The 25,046-nt window shown below is 38.5% G+C and overlaps 1 protein-coding gene across 1 annotated transcript in view; it reads right to left on the reverse strand.

Moving 5' to 3' along the window:
- Positions 1-5,470: 5,470 nt before the first annotated feature.
- SRFBP1 (serum response factor binding protein 1) overlaps positions 5,471-25,046 on the reverse strand; it is a 79,323-nt gene continuing 59,747 nt past the window's right edge. Inside the window, exons 5-8 of the mRNA XM_005857131.2 lie at positions 12,542-12,623; positions 10,806-11,517; positions 9,142-9,179; positions 5,471-5,845 (exon numbers count right to left, since the gene is read on the reverse strand). Coding sequence (XP_005857193.1) covers positions 5,661-5,845; positions 9,142-9,179; positions 10,806-11,517; positions 12,542-12,623 — 1,017 coding nt within the window. The 3' untranslated portion in view covers positions 5,471-5,660. The remainder of the gene's footprint in view (positions 5,846-9,141; positions 9,180-10,805; positions 11,518-12,541; positions 12,624-25,046) is intronic.

Raw genomic sequence — 25,046 nt, forward strand, 5'->3', positions numbered from 1 at the left:
TTTTGGTTTCATCCACATATGCTTGTGAATCTTTGTTCTCAGTGATGAATTTGTTAAGTCTCGCAATAGGAGTAGCCTGGCGGATGAAAGTAGTAGCTCGTGCATATCTCTGAAGGTCACGAAATATAAACCTGATGTAAAATCTCTGTCATCAGTGATGCAGCAGCAAAAGTCCCACTGATAATATCAAACGGAGTCATAAAGTTTTCTGTCGGACTATCAGTGTACATGTATACATTAAAAAATAAATGTATTTTTCATCATCATATACTGTGTTTTTGTCGCTCGAATTAATTTGATTATTTCTTCAAGGTTCTTCACATACGTACACCTTAAGAGATATCAAGTAGGCATAACATGTTCTCAAAAAATTAGGGTTGGCACGCAGAAGAATTTTGAGTCAGAGATTTTGCTGGTTTTGGCACGCACTCACAAAAAGGTTGCCCACCCCTGGTTTAGGGCATCTTCAGCTTTCTCCTGAACATGCACAGTGTTACGCATGTGACTTCCTTAATTCCAAGAAATATGTCAGAACTTATCAGATTTCCCAAGGATATTAAATTCTTCATATTTCTTTTTAAGCTTTTTGATGAAATTTTTGTTTGCCCCAAGAGTTATTCACTGCCTCAGGCAGCTATGCTGTTGAACAATTGCCTCTTTTTGTTTTCTAAGTGATCTCAGGAAATGGCTTTATGCACTGGGCAAGCTCTTTGACACAAGACAAATTTGCAAGAGGAGCCTTCCAGTGAACTACCAAAGTAGTCAAATAATAACAATTCTGATAATATATCTATGAAGCTGACCCCCAGTGGCTGTCAGCTGCTGGTTTTCAAGACTACCAGGTATATAAGAAGTGGGGGACGAGAATAGGGCAAGTTAAAATGTCACAAAGATCACTATTCTTATGAACATTAAGCCATTTTTCTTGAAAAATACTCCCTGGATTGCTGTAAGCCTTTGGTTAATTCCATAGCTCTGAAAAAGTTGTTTCTGACGATATGGACAGTTTTCTCATTGCCTGTGACAGTGAGAAAAATTTCTGGATGCCCTTATTCCACCATTTTTGCTGACATCATCCCAGATAACTTCCAAACTTAGTTTTGAGACCATATGCCCTCAGGCTAAAGAAAAAAGCATTCTAAACATATATTGAAGTTTGGTTAATGGACTTCTGTTTTACAGAGGCATCATTAGCAATTCTGAAACTAACTTCTGTGTATTCTCCTGTTGAGAAAATAAGTAAATATATTGTGAAAGGCTCCCAGTGGTCAAATTAAGGACAATTTGAGTATCAAAATAAATAAGGGATTTCTATTTCTGACTGTTACATAATAACTGAAACCAGATTTGCCCTTCTACATTAAGCAACTAGAAAACTTAATAAAATTTATAAAACAAAGGTTTTGGGATAATGGACAAAAAAAGCTGTACAGGATAAAAAACCAAATAAGTTGAGTGCTTCAGCTCACTACCCGGTAGTTCAGAGTTTAGATAAGCTAATTTGACTAGATTGTGGGAGGAAAAATACAGAAGAGGAAGATGCACAGAAAGGTTCCTAGATGTACAGAAGGGTTCCTTCAAGCTGATCATATAAGACTGATCTGTGCAATGCGTATGAAGAATCTACCAACGCCAGGGGGAAAAGTCGTTAGAAAGTAGTGGAACAATACCAAGAACTTACAGTCCCAGGAATAGTTTGTGTTCTCACCAGACACAACAGAAAGATTTCCTTACAGACAAAGCATAAGATAGTGATTCAGTAATGGGGCCAAATGAGCCCTACACTAAAGTTCCCAACCTTAGCATTGCTGACATTTTGACCTTGATAATTTTTTGTTGTATATACTATAGAATGTTTAGCAGCATTCCTGGCCTATTATCAGCAAAAACAATAACAATGTATTATAGGGTTACAAGTAGAAGCAAAATATATGTAAATAACAGAACAAAGGCTGGGAGGAAGAAAATTAAAGTGTACTGCCCTGCCAGTGTGGCTCATTGGTTGAATGTCAACCTATGAACCAGGAGGTCATGGTTTGATTCCTGATCAGGGCACATGCCCGGGTTTTAGGCTCGATCCCCAGTAGGGGGTGTGCAGGAGGCAGCCAATCAATGATTCTCTCCCATCATTGATGTTTCTATCTCTCCCTCTCCCTTCCTCTCTCTGAAATCAATTTTTTTAAAAAAGTGTACTGTAGATCAGACTGTGATAAAGATGTATATTGTAAAACTTATAAGCCAGTATTAGACACAACAAAATAAAGAATAACCAATAAAAATAGAAAGAGCTATCCATGAGATCACAATGAAATAAATTTAAAAACTGAATAGTTCTTCCTTAATATAAAAAGCCAGCTAGTATTTGTAGAAACAAGAAGAAACATTTTTTTTTTACTCTAGCAGTATTTGTTTCAGTTAAGAATTACAGCTGAATGGTAGAACTAGTCAGTGAAAGTTTTAGAATAGTCTATAGTCTAAAAGTACCTCCCTAAAAATAATTATTCATTACAAAGAGGAAAATACTAACTTTCCAGTGGGGAAATCTCATAGACACTACCTGAAACAAGAAAATCAACATCATCACCTGCCTCTTAATATGTACTGGGATAAATACAACATCCCTCCTGTGATATTCCTGCCCAAAGTGCCTAACTTGAATTTAATAATGGGGACATCAGACAAACCCAAATAAAGGGACAATGCTCAGCACTTCTGAAAAATGTCAATGTCATAAAATACTAAAACAGACTCAAACTATTATCAACTAAAGAGATATGGCAACTGAAGGTAAGGTATGATGTTGGCTTTTCTGTTGTAAAAAGACATGGGGACAATTGGAAAAATCTGAGCATTTGATAATTGGATTGTGGTAACACAAAAGAATAGAGAATGACTTTGTTTATAAAGAGAGAATATAAAGGGTGGAGGGGAGAGAAGGAAACAAGAAAAATGAAATGGGAAAAGGACAAGAACAAGAAAGCAGTTGGAGAGGGAGAAAGAGTGGAGGACAGAAAGAGAGGGGGATAAATAGGAGGAGGAGGAGGAAAAGGAGAAAGGGAGGAGAAAGATGAAAAGTACATGTAAAGAAAATGCAGTAAAATGTTAATGCAATAAATGTTTACGGAATTTGGGTGCAGGATAGGGTGTGGTAAAAAACTCGGCCTTGCTGAAGACAATAATTGTCTTGGCCTTCACCTTCTTGAAGGCAATCTATGTCATACCTGATTGGACTACCTTTGATTAGGGTAGGAGCTGGCTACACTAAAAAAAGACAAACCATGTGATTTACCATAGGAGCTTGGGTCATGAAGTATCAGTCCCTTTGGAACAATCATGTAAACAATCAATCAATCATCCCTAAATATTGAAGGCACAGTAAAAATTCTGGATACAAAACCTTGAGAAAGCTCCTCAGATTGGCAATCTGCATTTGATGCCACAATGATAGTATGTCCTGAGGACCAGAGAAGCTTTGCATTTAGAACCCTCATAGATATTGCCTTATGCTTCTCTCCCTATGGCTGTTTATAACTTGTGTGCTTTCCCTGTGATAAATAAACTTTGTGAATATAATAGGTTTCAGTGAGCTCTAGAAGTTTTTCTAGCTAATTATTGAATCTCAGTGTATGGGGAACCCTCCACCCATTCCCCTTCCCACACACCACTCCGAACCTGCAACTGGTGTCAGAAGAGTGGTCTTGTGTTGGCTCTTCTAACTTTGTAGTTGGCCCCTAACTCCTTGCAATTGGGGTAAAGTCTTTTTCTTTTTAAAATATATTTTATTTTTTACAGAGAAGGGAGAGGGATAAAGAGTTAGAAACATTGATGAGAGAGAAACATCGATCAGCTGCCTCCTGCACACTCCCTACTGGGTATGTGCCCACAACCTAGGTACATGCCCTTGACCGGAATTGAACCTGGGACCCTGAGTCCGCAGGCCGACGCTCTATCCACTGAGCCAAACCGGTTAGGGCTTGGGGTAAAGTCTTAAGCAGACTTGGCAGTCTGGAAAATAGTGCTCTCAACTTCGTAGCTTGGCTAAATCTGGGTAGGCATAGAGACATTTTTCTTTCACTTTTTTACTGTAATAAATTTTCATAATTGAAATTAATTTCAATCTAACATAACTGAAATTATGTCAAAATAAAATTTGAAAGAAAAAAACAAATTTTGCATTCAACACAAATAATTTTCTTTCCACACAATATCTTGAATTCCATTGCTCAAGTTATCTAAATTTTTAAGCTCATGGAAAATGTAGAAATGACTCTCCAAAGCTTGTGAATTCCTGCTAATCAGAAGGCTTTCCCTGCCATTAACTTTTGAAGAGATTTTATTATTTATGTATATATATGTGCGCACGTGCACACACACACATAAACATTTTTATTACTTTCAGAGAGGAAGGTAGAGGGGAGAGATAGAAACATCAATAATGAGAGAGAATCACTGATGGACTGCTTCCTGCACACCCCCTACTGGATGTGCCCGCATTTTGCTGAAACACAGGATGTGACTTGTCCAGGAATTGAACCATGTCCTCCTGGTTCATAGGTTGATGCTCAACCACTGAGCAATGCCAGTCGGGCTTGAAAGGATTTTTAAAATCTTAATTTTTCTTTTAATAGAAATACTATGATGTACAGAGTAGCCCCCTCCTCAGTGAGTCATCTTATAACCTTTCTGTTCAGCTATTGTAGAAATGCTCTTTTAATCATAACTCCTTCAATCTATGATTCCTCAAAAATGTTTCTATAAGAGCAGATGGCCACGTAATTAGGTGTCATACATTTTGAACTTAACAGAAATATTTATATGGAGTGAAATAGAAAACTAATTTTTGGTTGTGTTGCTACATTTAAACAGTATGTTACTTAAATAATTGAAATATTAAGAAATCTAAAATTATCCTGGGAAACTAAAACAGTCAAAAAGTACAAGATCATTACTAATTAAAACTACAATATTAGTATTTTTTTGTATAACAATATTAATATTTTTGTATAATTTATTACCTGTGTACCCCAAATGAACATTACTCTCTCTCTTTTTTTATTGATATTAGAGAGAGAGAAACATCAATTTATTGTTCCATCTATTCATGTATTCATTGGTTGATTCTTGTATGTGCCCTGACCAGGGACTGAAACCACAACCTTGGTTGTACTGGGAAGATGCTCTAATCAACTGAGCTACCCAGCCAGGGCCAAACATTACTATCTTAATCTTAGTTTTACTAACAAGAATAACTTTTAGCAGAGGTTATCTACTTTAAATAGCTATCATTTCCTCATAGTTTTCAATTATTATTTTAAATATATCTCAACTTTTATTCTCAAGGCAAAGAAACACAGACCTAATTCAGTGAAATATACTTCATGATAAGCACAACTGGGGAAATCTGAGTAATAATCTCAAAATTCTTTTATAAAGGGAACATTCTGGGCATATTTTTAAAAACCAACTTATATAGATTTGTGCAAGATTTATGTAAACATAACTTGAACATACTTAAAAAAGAGAAATAAAGACAACAAACTGATTTCTATACCTCCTCCAAAAAGACTTATCCAAATACGAGTTTAAATAATGGGCTGGTAAAAAACAAAAAGAAGGAAAACAATTTTTTAGATGGAAAAGTTCACAAAAAGAGGTACTAATTAATCATCAAACGTAATTTTTTTCCCCTGAAACACAGCAATTTTAGATTGCTGCTCTTTTCGCCTCCTGCTTGCTTCCCATGAAGGATGAAGAGGCAGCTGTGTCTGCTGTTTTGTATTTTCTGGTCCTCTTGGTGCATTCTTAATAAACTGATTTTTGAGTTGAGGGTCATTTTGCTGAAAACCTGGGAGGAGGAAGCAAAAATAATGAAAACTAAGTATATACCCAAACAACATGCACAAAATATATATTTTATCTTTTCAAATCAGTACTGAAGAAGAAATTTAGTTTTACTGAAATGGAATACCTCATTTTAAACCTAAGTCCAATAGGGCACAGTTTGAAGTTGAAATATACATTAGCAGTAAATGTTGGGACACATGCTTCCTATCCTTGCAAGTGGATGTGTATTGCTTGCCTCTTAATATATGCTGTGATATCTTAAGAAATATCATTTGCTTATGAAATCTGTGTGTGAAGCAGATGTAGCCAGAAAGCACACTTCTTTACTAAGATACTGCATCTGACAATGTTGATAGGAGAGATTTATTTTTAAAAGGCTATTTATTGATTTCACTCCCTTCTGTTACTGAACAAAGTTATTACTACAAGGTAAATTACTAAATCTACTCCAATACAAGACAAAGTTTTGTTTTAATCATGAAGCTACCAAAAGATATGAGATTGACAACTTATATTCTAGTCCTTACGGCATCTTATATTATGAGGCACTTCAATTACATTACCTTGAACAAACTACTGTTTGGGAGAGATATATAAGACCTGAATCAATGCATGTTTATAGAATCAGAAAGAAATAGGGGGGGGGACAAAAAAAAAATTAAGAAAGAAACAGGAAGGCAAAAAGTTTAATATAGATGTATTAAGTTTAACATAGGATGCATAATTTCTCCACTTCAATTTAGACAGCACTATCAAAAGCCTTTTAAAGATCTCCTTAAAAAGCAAATGGGATAATCTACATATATAAAAGCCTAAGCCGCCATTCGACTGTTAACTATGATGCACACTGACCACCAGGGGAGAGACACTCTGACTGGTAGTTTAGCTTGCTGCTGGGGTCTGGCTGATCCGGACTGGGCAAGATGGGCTGGACACACCCTGGAGCCCTCCTGCAGTCCCTCCCCGGCCATGATCGTGCACTGGTGGGGTCCTTCGGCCTGGCCTGTGCCCTCTCGCAATCCAAGACCCCTCGGGGAATTTCGGAAAGCCGGTTTCGGCCTGATCCCCGCAGGCCAGGCCAAGGGACCCCACCGGTGCACAAATCCATGCACCGGGTTTCTGGTGTTTTATAAACAATTGCATAGAGTTTCCAAAATATCATGTATACATTCATATTTTATACAAATCACCATGTGTTCCAGAAATTTATAATACTCAGAGTGGCTCTAGTGATGAAGAATGAAGAGTTTAAATGTTAAGTGAAACTGTTTCATGATAACTGAGATTTGAATGAGACAGTATTTCTAAACTAATATTTTTTATAATTATGCAAAGTAAATTTGCACATGTGAGTAAACTGATAAGTATTATAAATTAAAAAGTTAAGCAAAAATAAAAAAAATCTCTTTCAAATGGGTCTCCTCAGGGAAAAAATGGGTGTGGCTTTAGTTTAGTTATCCTATGTTTGTGAAAATAAGGTAAATGAGGCAGATGGCCTCGTGTCTGCCAAACTTGGTCTTCTTTTCCTTCTAGGTGCACAACCATAATGTATTTCCCGTCACACAACAGTTAACTGAGGCCATGTAACTTGAGTTACAGCCAATGGAAGCTTCTACTATCTCTCCTTTATTTTTTGTAGTATATTGCCAAAGAGCCATCAGTATACTAATCTTTTATCGTTTCTAACCACTTACCCCGCAAACTCCAAAAACATGAGCCTGCTTCCCAAGTTTTCACTGCCAACCGTTTTATCTATCTTTAGCACACAAATGCTCATTTTCAGTCTCAGATATCTATTTTCTTACCATCTATCAATGAACTGCTAAGCTAGTGCCAAATTTTTATGTTTTATTAAAAAATATTTTTATTGATTTTTAGAGAGAGGAAGGGAGAGGAAGAGAGAGAAAAAGAAACATTAATGTGAGAGTGCAACATTAATCGGTTGCCTACTGCATACCCCCTACTGGGGACAGAGCCTGAAACCTGGGCATTTGCCTTGACTGGGAATCAAACCAGCAAACCCTTGGTACACTGGACAACATTCAACCAATTGAGCCAGTGGCCAGGGCCAGTTTTTTTTTTTAATATACAGGTCACTAAACTCAGAGCAGTCACATCCATGAGTTCTGTGGAAAGCACCACAGCATCACTGAATAATCCTGGGCTGAGCTGGATGAGCCTTTGGGTTGGCTTTGTTGGGAAGGAGGTCAGTGTGCTCTATGTGTGGGAGGAAAATAAAAGGGCATCTGGTGATCAAAAGGATGGTGATTATGTGATTATCTGTTCAAGAAATTCCACTTTATTTTTTTTCCTAGCCACAGAGTCAGTCTGCATTTCTTAGCTCCCATGTGGCTAGATATGGGGTCACGTAAATGAATTTTGGCTAATGAAATGATAACAGAACTGATTTCTGCCACTTCAGGCCTGGCCCATGATAACCTTCTGTAAAATTTTCCATGTCCTTTATTCCCTTCTGTTGGCCAAATGGAGAATATCTGGGAACTGCACGAGGAAGAATCCAAATGAAACTTTATCCTTGAATGACTATGTGAAACATAGCCCCTCTGCTGATTCATGCTGGACTGTGATGTGAGTGAGAAACAAATTTTTATTGTTTTTAAATCAGTGAGAGTTTGGAATATGCACAGAAGTCAGCCGACCCAAATATATTAAACTTGATTTGTTATAAATTAATTTAAAAACACTTCGAGCTGGCCAGAGCAGCTCAGCTGGTTGAGTGTCGTGCTGTACACTAAAAGTTTGCTGGTTTGATTCCTGGTCAGAGCCCATACCTGGGTTGTGGGTTAGGTCCCCAGTTGGGACATATACAAAAGGCAACAGATCAAAGTTTCTCTCTCTCTCTCTCCCTCCTTCCTTTCCTCTCTCTAAGCATGTCCTCAGGTGAGGATTAAAAAAGAAAAAACACACCAAAAACTTTGATTTTACTCTCAACCCAGAAAGTAACATACTTGTTACTGAATGTTTCACAGCACAGTGTTGACTAAGATATAGCTCATATAATAATTTACTTAAAGAATGCATTAATTTAGTTCAAGATAAATTAAATGCACCCAATATTTCCTAATATGTTTTGTCTATATCTTTCCCAATGGCAGGACATAGGGAAATAAAACAACTTAAATTAATTATAAGATGGTAACTGTAAGATGCTCTAGTTCCATTTCTATGGGTACATAATCCATTGAGGCTATTGAGCAATGAGAATTTTTCATCCTTCCACTTTGACAAAGCATTGCTTTATTGCATATGGAGGTTAACCAGCCATTAATAACATACCTGGGGTGTTGCTTTTTGGAGCCTGTTCTCTGTAATTTCTAAAAGAAGAAAAACATCATTAGGATTTTTAAAAGATAAGTAAATCTTCTGATTTAACAGTCAGAGAAAGATAAATACCATATGATTTCACTTACATGTGAATCTAAAGAGCAAACACAGAGATATAGAGAACAGACTGATGACTGCCAGAGGGGATAGGTTTGGGGGACTGGATGAAAAAAATGAAGGGATTAAAAAGTACAGACTGGTGGTTATAAAGCAGTCACAGACATATAAAGTATAGCAGAGGGAATACTATGTATGGTGTCAAGTGGGTACTAGAAATATTGGGGGCAACACTCTGTAAAGCATATGATTGTCTAACCACTATGCTGTATACTTGAAATGAATAATGTTGAATATAAACTGTAATTGAAAAATAAAATTTAAAAAGAAAAAATCTTCTAACTTAATATCCTATGGTTACCCTGTGTCTATTTTTGAGGTCTATCTAGACAAAGAATTCAAAAAATCTTTTCACGGGGGAATGAGTCATTATAACAAAAATTAAGACTTACATTTAGTAGGAAAGAAAAGGGATAGTGATATGTTATTTTCAAGTGAGAAAAAAAATGTTGACTTTCGAGGCAGGTTTGGGAGATGTTAATTATTTTCAAGGCTCCAAAGATGGTTGTGTGTCTTTTCTATACTCTTTATATTGATTGATTGATTGATTGATTTCAGAGAGGAAGAGAGAGAGAAACATCAATGATGAGAGAGAATCATTGATTGGCTACCTCCTGCATATCCCCTGCTGGGGGTGGGGGGAATCGAACCCGCAACCTGGGCATGTGGCCTTTGGCCGGAATTGAACCTGGGACCCTTTAGTTCCCAGGCTGACACTCTATCCTCTGAGCCAAACCGGCTACAGCTTCCATACTCTTAAACTTCTTTCAATATCAGTTTTCTATTGTATTAAAATGATCCCTGACCTCTAAATATATAGAAAAACAGTTCACTGAAGAAAATAGCTAATAATGAAGAAATTAGCTTACCATGTGTAAAGATACCCTACCTGATTAAAATTACAAATGAAAATAAACTTATTGATTTAAAACAGAACAGCTGTGAAAAGTGGTATTTAATAGCAGAGACAGAGACAGCAGCATCACCAAACATAAAAAAGCATTCTGGAAAAACTCCGGTGTTAGTGCAAGCAGCTGTACTGAAATAGAAATACATAATAAAATGATGGATGGTTACAATAATGGCCATAGGTTAACAGAAACAAAACAACAAAAAAACCCACCACATTTTTATTCATTAAGTTTTGTTTAAAGAGTGAACTATGTGAGACATTTTCAAAAGTTATTTATCAAAAGCTAATTCAAAGTTTCAAAACTTTGGTAACTGAAGGGATAAACTTAAATTAGCTAGAAAAATTATTTGGCTATAACATCTCATTTTCTTATGAAGCTGGATATAAATGTGTCATTGACATCTGTGTTTTTGTATATATTATCCTAATATAAAGTGGGAGAGATCCAAGTCACAGGATGTAGTTTGAATAAACCAGAATTATGGAGGGGAGGTAGTCTCTTCTTTCACTATTAGGACGTGTAAATATTTAATATTTTTAAAAATTAAAAACTAATAATTATTTCAGAATATAAAAATATAATTACCTTCTAGAGCTTTTAGATCCAGATAAAGAATGGAAAAACACTGATTCAAACTTCCTTGCTTCTGTACTTGGCTTGTTTCTGTCATTTCTTATATTCTCACGGGTTTCAAGTATATCTTCTTCAGGGAACACTTTTTTGGGAGATTTTTGTTCCAAAACTGAAGGAGGACAATTACTTTCCTTCTTTCGTGTCCGTCTGACTTTCCCAATGAAGAAGTCATCTCCACTATCACTATCCTCAGACATGGAAGACTGTTTGTAAAACCTTTCTTCTGTGCTATCATCAAAATACTCCTTCTCTTCTTCATGTGATTCTTCTCCATCACTGTTATCACCAAGTGAACTATCAAAGGCTTTCTTTTCTTGGTTTTGACTTACTGTTTTCATTTTGGGGTCAGCAGGAGTCTTCTGCGGTCGAGAGGGAACTACAGGATCCTTTTCAGAAGGCTGTGATGGAGAATTTGGAATATCCACTGTTTTGAGTCCATGTTCCATCTTGGCTACTTTTTCTTTTGAACTATTTATTGGTTTCTTTGCTAATATTTTGGCTTCCTTGTCTTTTTGCTCACTGATAATAGCACCTTCATGCTGCAACTTAATGGCATTATCATTTGAACATGAAGTGTCCTTGGAATGATTTTCTTCTGAAGCATTCGTTGATGACTTAACTTCAGCATCATTCTGTCTTGCATCTTTGAAGGCTTTGACGGCAGCTGCAAGAAAAATAGCACACAACTTGTTTCAACACTGAAACAACACAAAATATCAGTGTTTAGTATAATATTCCTTATATTATTTAGGAACACTTGGGCTAATTTATACATTATATTAAATACAATCACGCACCACATAATGACATTTCCATCAACAATGGACGCCATATATGACAGTGGTTACTTGACATTATAATGGAGTCTAGGTGTGTAGGAGGCCATACCATCTAATTGTGTAAGTACCCTGAATGGTGTTTGCATAATTATGAAATCGCCTAATGATGCATTTCTCAGAATGTTATTCCTGTTATTAAGTGATGCATGAGTATATATATATATAACAAACAGTCTGAATTTACAAAGAAAGCTACTGATTTTTAGAAACCAAACTTCGAGTAAGAAAGCTCAGGAGTATCCATTTAAAACATAAAATGAGAAAAACCCATCATTTTATGCCTTGGAGTCTTGAAGAACAATAAAAACTTTACTGAATGCAAATAAATAAAACAAAATGATAACTTTAATTTCTATAGGAATAATGCATTGATATAATTGTAGAGCATTATGAATTGGCTTTCAGACATAAAAATATCTTCCAATCTGTGACAAAAGCATTTAATTCTTTCAATACATTTTATAATACACATGCACATAAATGAAAATCATATGGCTAAGTAGTAGACACATCAAAAATAATATGAATTACATCAATAATTAGAAAATCAATTGTATTCAATATAATCATGAATATATATTACATATATTCAAATATTAGAATTTAGAAAAAAATATGAATTAACTTGGGCTACAGACCACCTTCTTGATAGTTAGATAATTCTTTAGGTATCAGTTACCTTCCATATTTTCAAGCCTCTACCCATACATATGGAAATATTTGAAAGAGATATTTATAACAGAAAAGGTCCTTGAAAGGCAAAAGAACCAAAAACACAAATAAATCAACAGCCATTTTTCAAAATAATATGCACAAATGCATTAATAAGTACATGGCTTTAATTCATACCTTTAAGCATATCTATTTTTTTCTTCAGAAGAGGGTGCATTGCTAATCTGGCAATTGCTCTTTCAGTCGCAGTAGATTCAGGCTGCAAATTGAAACAATAAAATTCACGCTGATAAAAATACTACTGTCCTTGGATAATTATAATTATTGTGTAATCAATGAATAAATATTGTTTGGGTACTTAATGTCTTTCTAAAATTGTGGTAGGCATTACATGTGATTTTTAAAAAGTATAAAAAAATATATCGCTCTAGCTGGTTTGGCTCAGTGGGTAGAGCGTCGGCCTACAGACCGAAAGGTCCCGGGTTCGATTCCAGTCAAGGGCTCATGCCCTGGTTGTGGGCTCGATCCCCCATAAGGGGTGTGCAGGAGGCAGCTAATCAATGATTCTCTCTCATTAATGATGTTTCTATCTCTCTCCCTCTTCCTTCCTCTCTGAAATCAATAAAAAATACATATTTTTTAAAAAGTATAATATAGCTCCTGCTTTCAAAGAACTGAAAAGATCAAGTTAAGACTAAATTAATACGAAGGAATCAAATGATATATAGTATTAAGCTCGGTGATATAACTTATGACTATATAATGTTTGAACTTCCATTTAATATACACCTAGAAATTATCTAATCCTCTATATTTATACTTTGAATGTACAATATCACTATTGCATTCTCAGAACCTTCCACTACAGTGCCTGGCTTACAGCCAAAACTTTATAAATATTTGATGATGACTGAACAGGAACAGATTACACATCATATTTAATGTATTTAAGAATTTAGAAAATTCATAATGCGGGTTAACTGCTTTAAATATCATCTGTAGGCTAACAACTTCCAAATTTCTACTTCCAGTTTAACTTGGGCTACAGACTCATATCCAACCACCTCCTTGATAGTTGTATAATTCTTTGATTTTCTTCTCAAGCCCACTTTTACTATAGACTTTCCCATTTTATTGTAAGTAATTTTAACTTTTCTGGTTACACAGGCCTAAAACTCTAAGGATTCTTCTATTGTATTTTTCCTTCCTTTACATCTAATAATTAATCCTTCAGCAAATCGTATGGTTCCAACTGCAAAACATACTCACTTCTTACCATTTCTACTCTTACTACCTTTCACCAACGGTCTTCTCACCTGGACAAATGTAATAATTTCATACCTGGTCACTCTCTTTAGCATTTTGCTCCCCTACAGCCAATTTTCCCTCTAACAGCCACAGTGAGCTTTTAAAATATAACCAGATCATGTTATCTGTTCTTGATACTTAGGCTTTTCCATTGCAAGATCTTCCCTACCTGGAATACTCTACTCCCAAATATATATATATATATATATATATGGTTGATCATCTCACTGTATTCAGGTCTCTGCTAAAATGTTGCCTAACTAACACAACACTTTCCATCATTCCTCATTTATTTCACATCACCTAATACTTCATGCCAGTGCAGATATCTGCATATCAGTAAGGCAGACACTTTATCTTCTTCATTGCTGTAGACCAGGTTCGGGGAACCTTTTTTTTCTGCCAAGGGTTATTTGGATATATATAACATTTTTGAGGGCCATACAAAATTATCAACTTAAAAATTAGCCTGCTATATCTGGTCAAACATTTAATTAACTCATCCCTAACGCCTTGGCAGGGCCAGACCAAATGATTTTGCAGGCCTTATATGGCCCGTGGGCCAGACATTCTCCACCCCTGCTTAGACCCAGTGCCTAGAACAATAACGGTTAATAGTTGGCATTCAGTAAACATTCCATAAAGCAAGTGAATAAATTTCACTAGTGTGTGAAAGAAGAGCTACCAGCTTCAAACATCTTTATTTTAAATTTATCCTACAATGTTAAATAACCCAATATAAGGCTTTTTCCCTTGCAGGTAATATAAACTTTTGAATATCTAAGTAAAAGCAAGATGGTGGCAGTTTGAAATCTACTGTTTAGAAGATTGATCTAGGTAATGTCACCCAGAATAATGTCTTCAGATTATACCTGGTGAAAATCCTCTGCCAGGACTTCCTGCTATCTAATTACCTTGCGTACTGCACTGCATAATCTTCCCCTAAAATTTATGTTCAACTAGAAACTCAGAATGTGATCTTATTTAGAAGCAGGATCCTTGCAGATTTAATTTAAGAGATCACAATGGATTAGGGTGGGCCCTAACATTTGGTTACAGAGGCACAGAGAGACAGAAAATGAAGAAGGCTGAGGCAGAGATGAGAGTTAAACTGCCACAAGCCGAGGAAGGCCTAGGGACACTAGAGGTTGGGAGCAGCAAGGAAGGGTTCTTTCCTAGGACCTTCTAAGGAAGTATAGCCTTACTGACACCTTGACTTCATGTTTTAGCCTCCTGAATCATGAGAGAATAAATTTCTGTTGTTTTAAACCATCTAATTTGTGGCATTTTGTTATAGCAACCTTAGGGTAACTAATATACCTTGATTGTGACTCTTAAACATCTCTGTTCAACCTTCTCTAAGAAATGTAGTCCATTGAGAGATCATTCATTACATACAGTATCAAATCAGTCTTCTGCTTCTTCAATACATTTCTAGGTTTCCTGATGCAACACTGGACTTCTTACCCATTTTATCTACCTTAAAGAGATATGAGAGAATCTGGGAAGAAAGTCTTTTGCTGGTATCCTGAGTCACTCAGTGACAAGCTGGAATGCTGAAGTTTATGGGTCAAACATGCTTGCTTGAACTTTACAGAAAGCATATTATGTAGCACAGCTTTTATGTCCAATGAAGGACATAATTTTTCAGGTTGAAAAGGCTCAACACAATATATGAAAACAGTCACACCAGAATACTGACTTTACAAGCTTTCAGAAGAAAAAAGCAAACAAACACAGCAAATCACACACACACAAAATAATAATTATATCACATACACTCACATACACAAATTTAGGAATCAGGATCAGAGGTCAAAAGACAATAAAGCAATGCTTCTAAATTGCTGTAGGAAAATAATTTTCAAACTAGGTAAGAATAAAAATACTTTGAGACATGCAAGGTTTAAAAAAGTTCACATCCATTGAACCATTCTCCCAAGAAGTAGCCAATGCCTCACCACCAATAAGAAGGATACAGCAAATGAGGAAGGCACGGGATGTAAGAAAGAAGAGATTCAGGTTAAAGAAATGCCCAGTATGGTGACAGAAGATTTAGAATTAGAACACCTGGTGTATTAAATATTTTTAGAGGAGATTTCAGTAACTGTTGAGGGGTTTGGTGCTATGCTAGAGAGAACATAGAAAACTAACAAAACAAACATAACAATGATAAACTATAGGAAATAGAAATATTATGGAAAGGGAAAAGTAATCACTCACTACATGACAAAGTTAAAATAACAATCACAAAATGTTCATTTAATCTAAATGTATATGTAATCCTATTAGTCCTATATAATAAAGAGGTAATATGCAAATTAACATTACATGTCACAAATGGCTCCACCCACAGTGGAGGCGGGGTTCCCATAACGAGCGATCAGCAGCGACGTGAGGCTGCGTGGAGCCGGGCCAGAGGACCTGAGGCTGCGCCCCCCGCCTAGCGGGGCTTGGTGGGGGACCTCAGGCCGCACCCCCCACTCGGTGGAGCTTGACAGGAGACCTCAAGGAGCGCCCCTCACCCTGGCCTGGGGAACCTCAGGCCACACCCCCTTCCCCAGTGCCGGAACAGGGGACCTCAGGCCGCGCCCTTTGCCCTGGGCCGGGGAACCTGAGGCTGTGCTCCCCACCCGGCAGGGCTTCACAGGAGACCTAAGGCTAAGCCCCCGCCTGGCACCGGAACATGGGACCTGATGCAGTGCCCCCCGCCCGGCGCCAGGCCAGTGGACCTGAGGTTGTGCCCCCCCAACCGCGGCGGGGCTTGACAGGGGTGGGGCTGGCCGGGTCTGGGTCTTACGCGATTTCGAGGCACGCGCGGGTGGGTGGGGACTTGACTCTGGGTCCCGCGGCGCACCCCAGACTCTGACAGGAGGAAGATTTTCAAATACATTTTGCTAATTTTCTTTCATCTCTGACACTTTTATTATAGAGAAAGGACAAATAGCAATATTAAAATATTTCCTCTAATTAATTCCCTTTTAATGTGCACAAATTTCATGCACTGGGCCACTAGTATATATTAAAAGGCTAATATGCAAATCGACCGAACTGTGGAATGACCTGTTGCTATAACACGCACTGACCACCAGGGGGCAGACGCTCAATGCAGGAGCTGCCCCTTGGTGGTCAGTGCACTCCCACAGGGGGAGTGCCGCTCAGCTGGCTCATAGCTGAAAAGCACAGCGGTGGTGACAGGAGCCTCTCCCGCCTCTACTGCAGGCAAGCAGTAGGAGTGAGGGGTCCTGGACTGCAAGAGCCCCAGACTGTGAGAGCAATGTCTGACTGCCAGCTTAGACATCCCCTGAAGGGTCCCGGACTGCGAGAGGGCACAGGCCAGGTTGAGGGGACCCCCACCTGCAGTGCATGAATTTCATGCACCGGGCCTCTAGTCTACATATATTAGGTTAGAGGCCTGGTGCACAAAATTCATGCATGGAGGGAGGGGTCTCCTCAGCCCAGCCTGCACCCTCTCCAATCCAGGACCCCTCGGGGGATGTCCGACTGCCGGTTTACACCCTGCCGGCTGGTTGCCCCATGCAGCCTGCTGCTGTCACTTGGTCGCCCCTCACTAACCCCACTGCCGGCCTGGTCGCCTCACACAGCCTGTTCGGTCGCGATGGTCGCTTAGGCTTTTATATATAAAGACTAGAGGCACGGTGCACAAAAATTTGTGCACTCAAGGGTAGGGGGTCGCTCAGCCCGGCCTCTCGCAGTCTGGGACCCCTCGGGGGTGACCACTTGCTGGCTTAGGCCTGCTCCCCGGGGGATTGGGCCTAAGATGGCAATCAGACATCCCTCTGGCAGCCCCACAGCCCTCGGGGGATGTCCACTTGCCAGCGGGGAGCAGGCCTAAACTGCAGTTGGACATCCTTAGCGCTGCTGAGGAGGCAGGAGAGGCTCCCACCACCACCGCTGTACTGGCAGCCATCAGCCTGGCTTGTGGCTGAGCAGAGCTCCTCCCATGTGAGAGCGCCCTGACCACCAGAGGGCAGCTCCTACATTGAGCGTCTGCCCCCTGGTGGTCAGTGTGTGTCATAGTGACCAGTCATTCCCAGTCCTTCTGCTGTTAGGGTCAGTTTGCACATTACCCTTTTACTATATAGGATAGAGGCCTGGTGCACGGGTGGGGGCCGGCTGGTTTGCCCTGAAGGGTGATCCGGATCAGGGTGGGGGTCCCGCTTGGGTGCTTGGCCAGCCTGGGTAAGGGGCTGATGGCTGTTTGCAGCTGGTCACACCCCCTTCAGGGTGGGGGTCCCCACTGGGGTGCCTGGCCAGCCTGGGTGAAGGGCTAAGGGCCCTTTTTCAGGCTGGTGGGTGACTGAAGCTCCCAGCCTCTTTTTTTTCTTTTATTTTTTTATTCTGGGATTTATTTACCTTCTATAGCTGTCACTGGAGCTAAGAGCCGGCTCCAGCTCTGAGGCCGTGGCTGGCTGAAAGCAGGAATCTGGGGTTTGTTTAGCTTCTATAATTGAAACATTGTTGCTTCCAGAGCTCAGAGCTGGGCCGCGGCAGGCGGGGAACCTTGGCTTCCTCCATCACTGGAGCAAGCAAGCCTCATGTTCGCTTCAGCTGCATGGCTGCCGGCCGCCATCTTGTTGGTAGTTAATTTGCATATCCTGCTGATTAGCCAATGGGAAGAGTAGCGGAGGTATGGTTAATTACCATGTTTGTCTATTATTAGATAGGATATGACATAGAGGAGGAATGAGATAGAAATCCTTACAGACCACACAAGAAGTCAACAGCTAATGCTTAAAGAGTAATCAACTTAAGTTGAAAGTGGGGAAAAATAATAAAGACCTGTCATTTTCACAAAAAATCTTGTAGAAGTATTTGACTCTTATATCCGGTGGTAGGCAAGCTGGCCAGCTGTCACCTGTTGCCTATCTTTTAAAATAAAGTTTTATGGGAATGCAACCCCATACATTCATTATACAACCAACCATATGCACTCCAGAGTCCTGCCCTTCTTTCAGGTTCCAAGAGAAAAGAAGACACTGCAGCAACAACTATTTATCTGTAACTGCTTTCTTCAGTATATTTCCTATAGCAACAAAATATTTGTTTCAAAGATAACCTCCAACATATGAACATCTGTATTTGTACAATAGGCAAATTAGAAAGTGACTATTCTCATCACATGGGTTAATTTCACATGCTTTTAGATAAAAAATTCTGGGAATCCTAATAGATTTTGACTAAATGTATTCATGTAGAATTGCTCAAAACATCTACCACTGTTCTCAAATCCCTGCTTTGACAACTTGCTAAAAGCTTTGATGAATTGGGTATTTTTCTTTCCAGAGTTAGCTACAACTTTCCATCTTAGTTATAAAAAGTTTTAGAAGAGCAGTGGTAATACCTGCACATCTAGTGTTGACTCTAGGTAAATACTGTTTTGTTAAGAATCATTTTATCACCGAGTTCATTTACCAATGTTATTTCTCTGCCCTGGAAAATATCCTAGAGTGACTTAATGATCCAAATTCTGGAAATTCTATGTTTTTTAAAGGCTCTAGAACAGTGCTCACCAACTAGTGGTCCGTGGACCACTGGTGGTCCGTGAGGTCCAAAAGGTTGGCAACCGCTGGTTTAAGGAAACCTTTGGAGCAGTGGTCGCCAACCGGTGGTCCATGGACCACTGGTGGTCGGTGAGGTCCGAAAGGTTGGCGACTGCTGCCCTAGAGTAAGTTTTAAAATTTACAATTATGTATTAATTTAATAAATGAAGATGTTATTCTTATTTATGTATTCCTCTCTAACTATATTTTTATGTTGCAACCTTTGTGGAGGACTTATTTGGGGGAAAATACCAGGTTAGTAATAAGTTAAATTGATTCAAAAAGAGCCATTGCATTGCATAATCCAGGATTGCCATTCACATAATTAGAGTTGTGCAGTATATAGTTTATGCAGCCATATATAACAGCAGTGAGTTCAAAAGATAAAGGTTTGAGTTAGGAAACTGATAGGTAATACTGAAATTAAGTCAAGACAGTATAATTGTTAAAGAAAATCTTTGGTCTGTGTTCCCTTTACAAATTCTTAAAATTTATATTTAAACAATTAAATAAATGATTTTAATTGCTTTTTGAAGAATAAAGTTAAAGAAAAGTTTAAAGTATTAATTTCACATTTTTTTTTACTTAAGAGAAATAAGTTTATTTAAATGACTGCTGAAATTATAAAATTGGTATTTTTAACTAACTTTCTTTAAATAAACAATTTAAGAACTACATGTATCAAAGTCAGGTTTCTGAATTCAGTCTAGAATAAGAAGTTGTTGAGAAACAAGTTTTCTTCCAAATTATTTGAGATAACTTTCATTTTGTGACCCAACTTCAAGGCCCTTTCAAACCTTTTGGGAAAGAGATCAAATATAAACATTTAAAAAAAGAGGCTTGTGAAGCAAGTGGGCTCAGGCTCACACCTTTGGTCGTGCTTTGGGACTCTGCTGCAATTTGTTTAAAGCACTAGGCTAAGAGTAGGAGCTCACAAGAATAAGCAGGCAGCCCCTGCCATGAGACTTTCTTTATCTCTCTTTAATTTCTCTCCAGTCCATCCTCTTTCCTCACATCCTCCCTCTTTATATTTACTCATATTTATATTTGCATTTATATAACATGACTTATGATTTGAAGGTATGGTCTTGAAGACAAACACCATCTTTTGAGGTTTATGTATGATCTTGCACTAATTTAAAAGGTTAAGACAAATGCACAAATAACAATTCCAAGGCAGAGTGTGATAAACTTCATAGAGACAGAAAATGCTATGGAAGTTTACAGAAAATTTTCAAATAGAGTCATACATTTTAAATTTAAATAAATTTATTTTGAAGCTAAAAGACTAAGTAGTCTCTGTGAGCAAATAGTTTTTACACCTGCATGAAAGTCATCACAATATTGTGGGGTATGAAAGAAACCACAGGTTTCCTTATTTAAAGTTGACACAATGTTTGCCATGGAAAATTCTCAGGAAACTGTGGTTTAACACACCTCCAGTTTCTTCCATTTCAAATAAATTAAATAAAAAAGGGAAAACACCTAAATTTTTAATGGAAAATTTTTATTTTGGCATATGGGTATTTATTGTGAGCACAAAGCATTTGGTGTTCAATTTTGAAAACCATTTTGGGAATGTACATAGAAATATAAACAACAATCTAAAAATGCAAAAGCTCTCTCTTTTTAAAAAATATATTTTTATTGATTTCAGAGAGGAAGGAAGAGGAAGAGAGAGATAGAAACATCCATGATGAGAGAGAATCATGGATTGGCTGCCTCCTCCAAGTCCCCCACTGGGGATCAAGTCCACAACCCGAGCATGTGCCCCTGACCAGAATCAAACCTGGGACCTTTCCGTTTGCAGGCCGATGCTCTATCCACTGAGCCAAACCGGCCAGGGCAGCTAAAGCTCTCTTACATGCAATGTTCATTCCTTTGAAAATACGCCTAAAACAAAGTGATTTTAAATGAACTTGTAAAGGTAGACTGCTAGTAGCAGTGCTTTCAATTGGACTTAATTTCAATTCTGTGTTTTACCTAAAGATATAAATCAGTCCATTTAGATGGATTCAAAGAACTATGGCAAACTAAGGTTTAGAATTCACACTTAAGGGCACAGGAGACCTTTCTGCATTCGTTGAATTCATAATCCCTATGATACCATGATTCAAAAATACCGTCTTACACATATGGAAACTTATTCCATCCTTTTATCCAAAACTTTCATTCTGTAGGCCAAAAACCGAGAAACCTGGGTTTAGACCTTGGACCTGCCATTTCCTACTATCTGACTGTAGGAATATTTTTTACCTTTCTGGGCCCATGGCCTCATCTGTTAAATGGGATTATCATCATCTTCCCTGAGAAAGCTAGCATATATAAAGCACTTAATAAGCCAGGCAACCGGTATTCATGTTAACAAGTATTACTTTGCTTCCTCTTATCCTACAGTTGTTTACTATAACTGTCTTTTATTTCTACTGGATTACATCATCCTTTAGAAAAGCTGTTGTACATATATACAATGGAATACTATATGGCTGTAAAAAGGAAAGACCTCTTACCCTTTGCAACAGCATAGACAGACCTGGAGCTTATTTTGCTAAGTGAAATGAACCAGTCAGAGAAAGACAAATACCATAGGATCTCCCTTACATGTGGCATCTAAGCAACAAAATAAACTGGTAAACAAAATAGATCCAGAGGTATGGATACACAGAACAGACTGACAGATCTCTGAGGGGGGGTGGGGTGTTAGGATGGATAAAATAAGGTGAAGAGATTAGACACAGAATGTATATGCAGAGCCCATGGACACAGACAACAGTGTGATGAAGGCCAAGGGGTGGGGAGGGCTGGGTAGAGGTGGGCAAAGCAGAGCAAGGAGGGTCGGAATGGAGGACATATGTAATAGTGTCAATAAAAAAAAAATATTGTCTCTATTCCCTTCATATCTTTCACAGTGCCAATTGCTATGCATGCAACAGATGTTTTGAATTGAGACACTCCTGAAATTCTGGCAACAGCTGTCTGGAAATGTCAGCGTTCCAGTCCCTAAACTCTCTAGCTTTAAACTCTCATCACATACATATTAACTGGCTACTTAACCTTTGTACCCCGTTTCCTTGATTTGAAAAACAAAGACATTACTATTATTACTCCCCCACCTCCCCACACACATGAATACTTTCTCTATGAGATCACTGTTTTACAGTGTTTTAAGATCAATTGAGATAAGAATGCATAAGGAGAAATTGTGCAAGCTGTAAGATATTCCACAAATTAGTTTGTTCTGGCCTATTCTGATGGTCACATAACCTCAAATGTACAGAGCTCTATGTAACAGACTTATTTCCTATTTGGTCATCTTCCACTGAGCTCCCTTCCTGTGGCAAATCCTATATAATAAAAGGGTAATATGCAAATTGACCCTAATAGCAGAAAGACTGGGAATGACTGGTCACTATGACACACACTGACCACCAGGGGGCAGACGCTCAATGCAGGAGCTGCCCCCGGGTGGTCAGTGCGCTCCCACAGGGGGAGCTCTGCTCAGCCACAAGCCAGGCTGATGGCTGCCAGTACAGCGGTGGTGGTGGGAGCCTCTCCTGCCTCCTCAGCAGCACTAAGGATGTCCGACTGCAGTTTCGCTGGCAAGTGGACATCCCCTAAGGGCTCCCGGGCTGCCAGAGGGATGTCTGACTGCCAGCTTAGGCCCGGGGAGCGGGCCTAAGCCAGCAGGTGGACACCCCCCGAGGGGTCCCAGACTGCAAGAGGGCACAGGCCGGGCAGAGGGACCCCCCAAGTGAACAAATTTTTGTGCACCAGGCCTCTAGTCTATATATATAAAAGCCTAAGCAACCGGCTGACCTGACACACACTGACAACCAGGGGGCAGAGCTCACTGCAGGAGCGGAAACAATAGGCAGGGAAACATGGAACAAAGGGATGAATCTCAGAGGGAAGGGGGGAGAGGGGAGGGCAGGAAGAGATTAACCAAAGATCTTATATGCATACTAGAGGCCCGGTGCACAAATGCATGTACCAGTGGGGTCCCTTGGCCTGGCCTGCAGGGATCGAGCAGAAATCAGCTCTCCGACATCCCCCTATCTGAATTACTATTACAAATCTCAAAACTATATATACAAATGAATTTACTATTAGAAATAATGATAAGGTAATACTGATGTTTGTTTTTCCATTTTCAATTTAAATGATATTTTAAACACTGGAAGGTTGAACAAAGGGATATAAATGGAAGACAGATGATAATCTAAAAAACTGATTTTACACATATTACACATATGTTAACTGATGTTAACCTTCCAAAGGGAAAAAAATCTGGCTGAGAAGTTAAAAAAAAAAAAAAAAAGACACAGGATATTTTATTTTGGATATTTTCAAGTTCAAGTTAAGTAATAAATATTGCCAAGTGTTACTGTTAGAGTTTAGATAAAAACACAATATTATTAAGGAACTAAAAATAAACTGCTTTTTACTCTTACCACAAATTAAACATTACTGAAATACCTTTAGAATTTAGCAACCAAAAAGTTTAAAAAATTTATTCTGGTAAAAATCTTAAATTATATATTTTTTTAAAACTCTCAAGAGAAAGCAAAAATATATCCTGCCACATTTTTATACAATCACCACTATTCTATTTAAGATGTCATTATTTAGTGTGAGATATAGACCAAACCACAAGTTTAAAGCTATAACAAAACTAAGTTTTTCCTGCTCTTTTATGAATGACTCCTATGAAATAATATTTACTGAAAAATCATAGTAGTATAAAATAAAGTGGCTATTGTAAAATCATGCTCAATACTTTGGTGTTGTTTCTCTGACAAGGACAATGATGGCAACAACAAATCCTCACTCTCCTCAAACAAATAAAACCATTTTCTATTCTGGCCTTCTTCCAATAAAATGCTTTTAACATTTAACATATCTAACACCAATTAATTGTAGAGAAGTCTGTGCAAGTCTACATAAATGTAGAACAAGATTATGTTTTTCCTTAAGGCTAGAATAGACAACCTGACATTTATAGTTGGTGATTCCAACATACTTCTCTCAGTAATCAATAAAACAGGAAGAAAATCAGTAAATATATAAATCACCTGAACAACATCATTACTCAATTTGACATAAGACACTGATAGGACACTGATCCCAATAGAATACATATTGTTTTCAAGTGCTCATAAAATAGTCACCAAGATAACAAATGATAAAGTTAAAATAATAAAAACCATAAAAAGTATGCTCATGTATCATAAAGAAAACAGTAACAGAGGAGAAACCAAGATGGCGGCATAGGTAAACACTGGAGATTGCTGCCTCGCACAACCACTTCAAAAATACAACTAAAAGACAAAACGGACATCATCCAGAACCACAGGAAGGCTGGCTGAGTGGAAATTCTACAACTAGAAGGAAAGAGAAAAGCACACTAAGACTCAGAGGAGTTGCAGAAGTGCAGAGGTACGGAGGTGCACGTGGAAAGGGCTGGCAACTGAGGACGAGGTTGTCTTTTTCAATCGGGAGGGAGTCTCAAGCTCCTGACAGATCTGAACTCCAGTTCCGGGTGAATCTCTGGGGACCCAGACTCATACGGGGAAAAACTGGACTGTCTGGCATCGGTCAGAACTCGAGAGGTGCTTGCAGCGATTACCACGGGACACTGAGCCTCGGGGCCTCTTAGGTTAGGACTGAGGAGCAGCCATAGCTGCTTGCTCCGCCCTGTTGATCCCCTTAGACCCCGCCCCACCCAAGCTGTGCGCAGAGGCTTTTGCATATGAAAGGCCTGGCCCTTTGCAATCTGAAAATTACCTAACAAACTGCAGCTGGGTCAGAGA

Source organism: Myotis brandtii, unplaced genomic scaffold (genome assembly GCF_000412655.1).
Source record: "Myotis brandtii unplaced genomic scaffold, ASM41265v1 scaffold1076, whole genome shotgun sequence".
Lineage (NCBI taxonomy): Eukaryota > Metazoa > Chordata > Mammalia > Chiroptera > Vespertilionidae > Myotis > Myotis brandtii.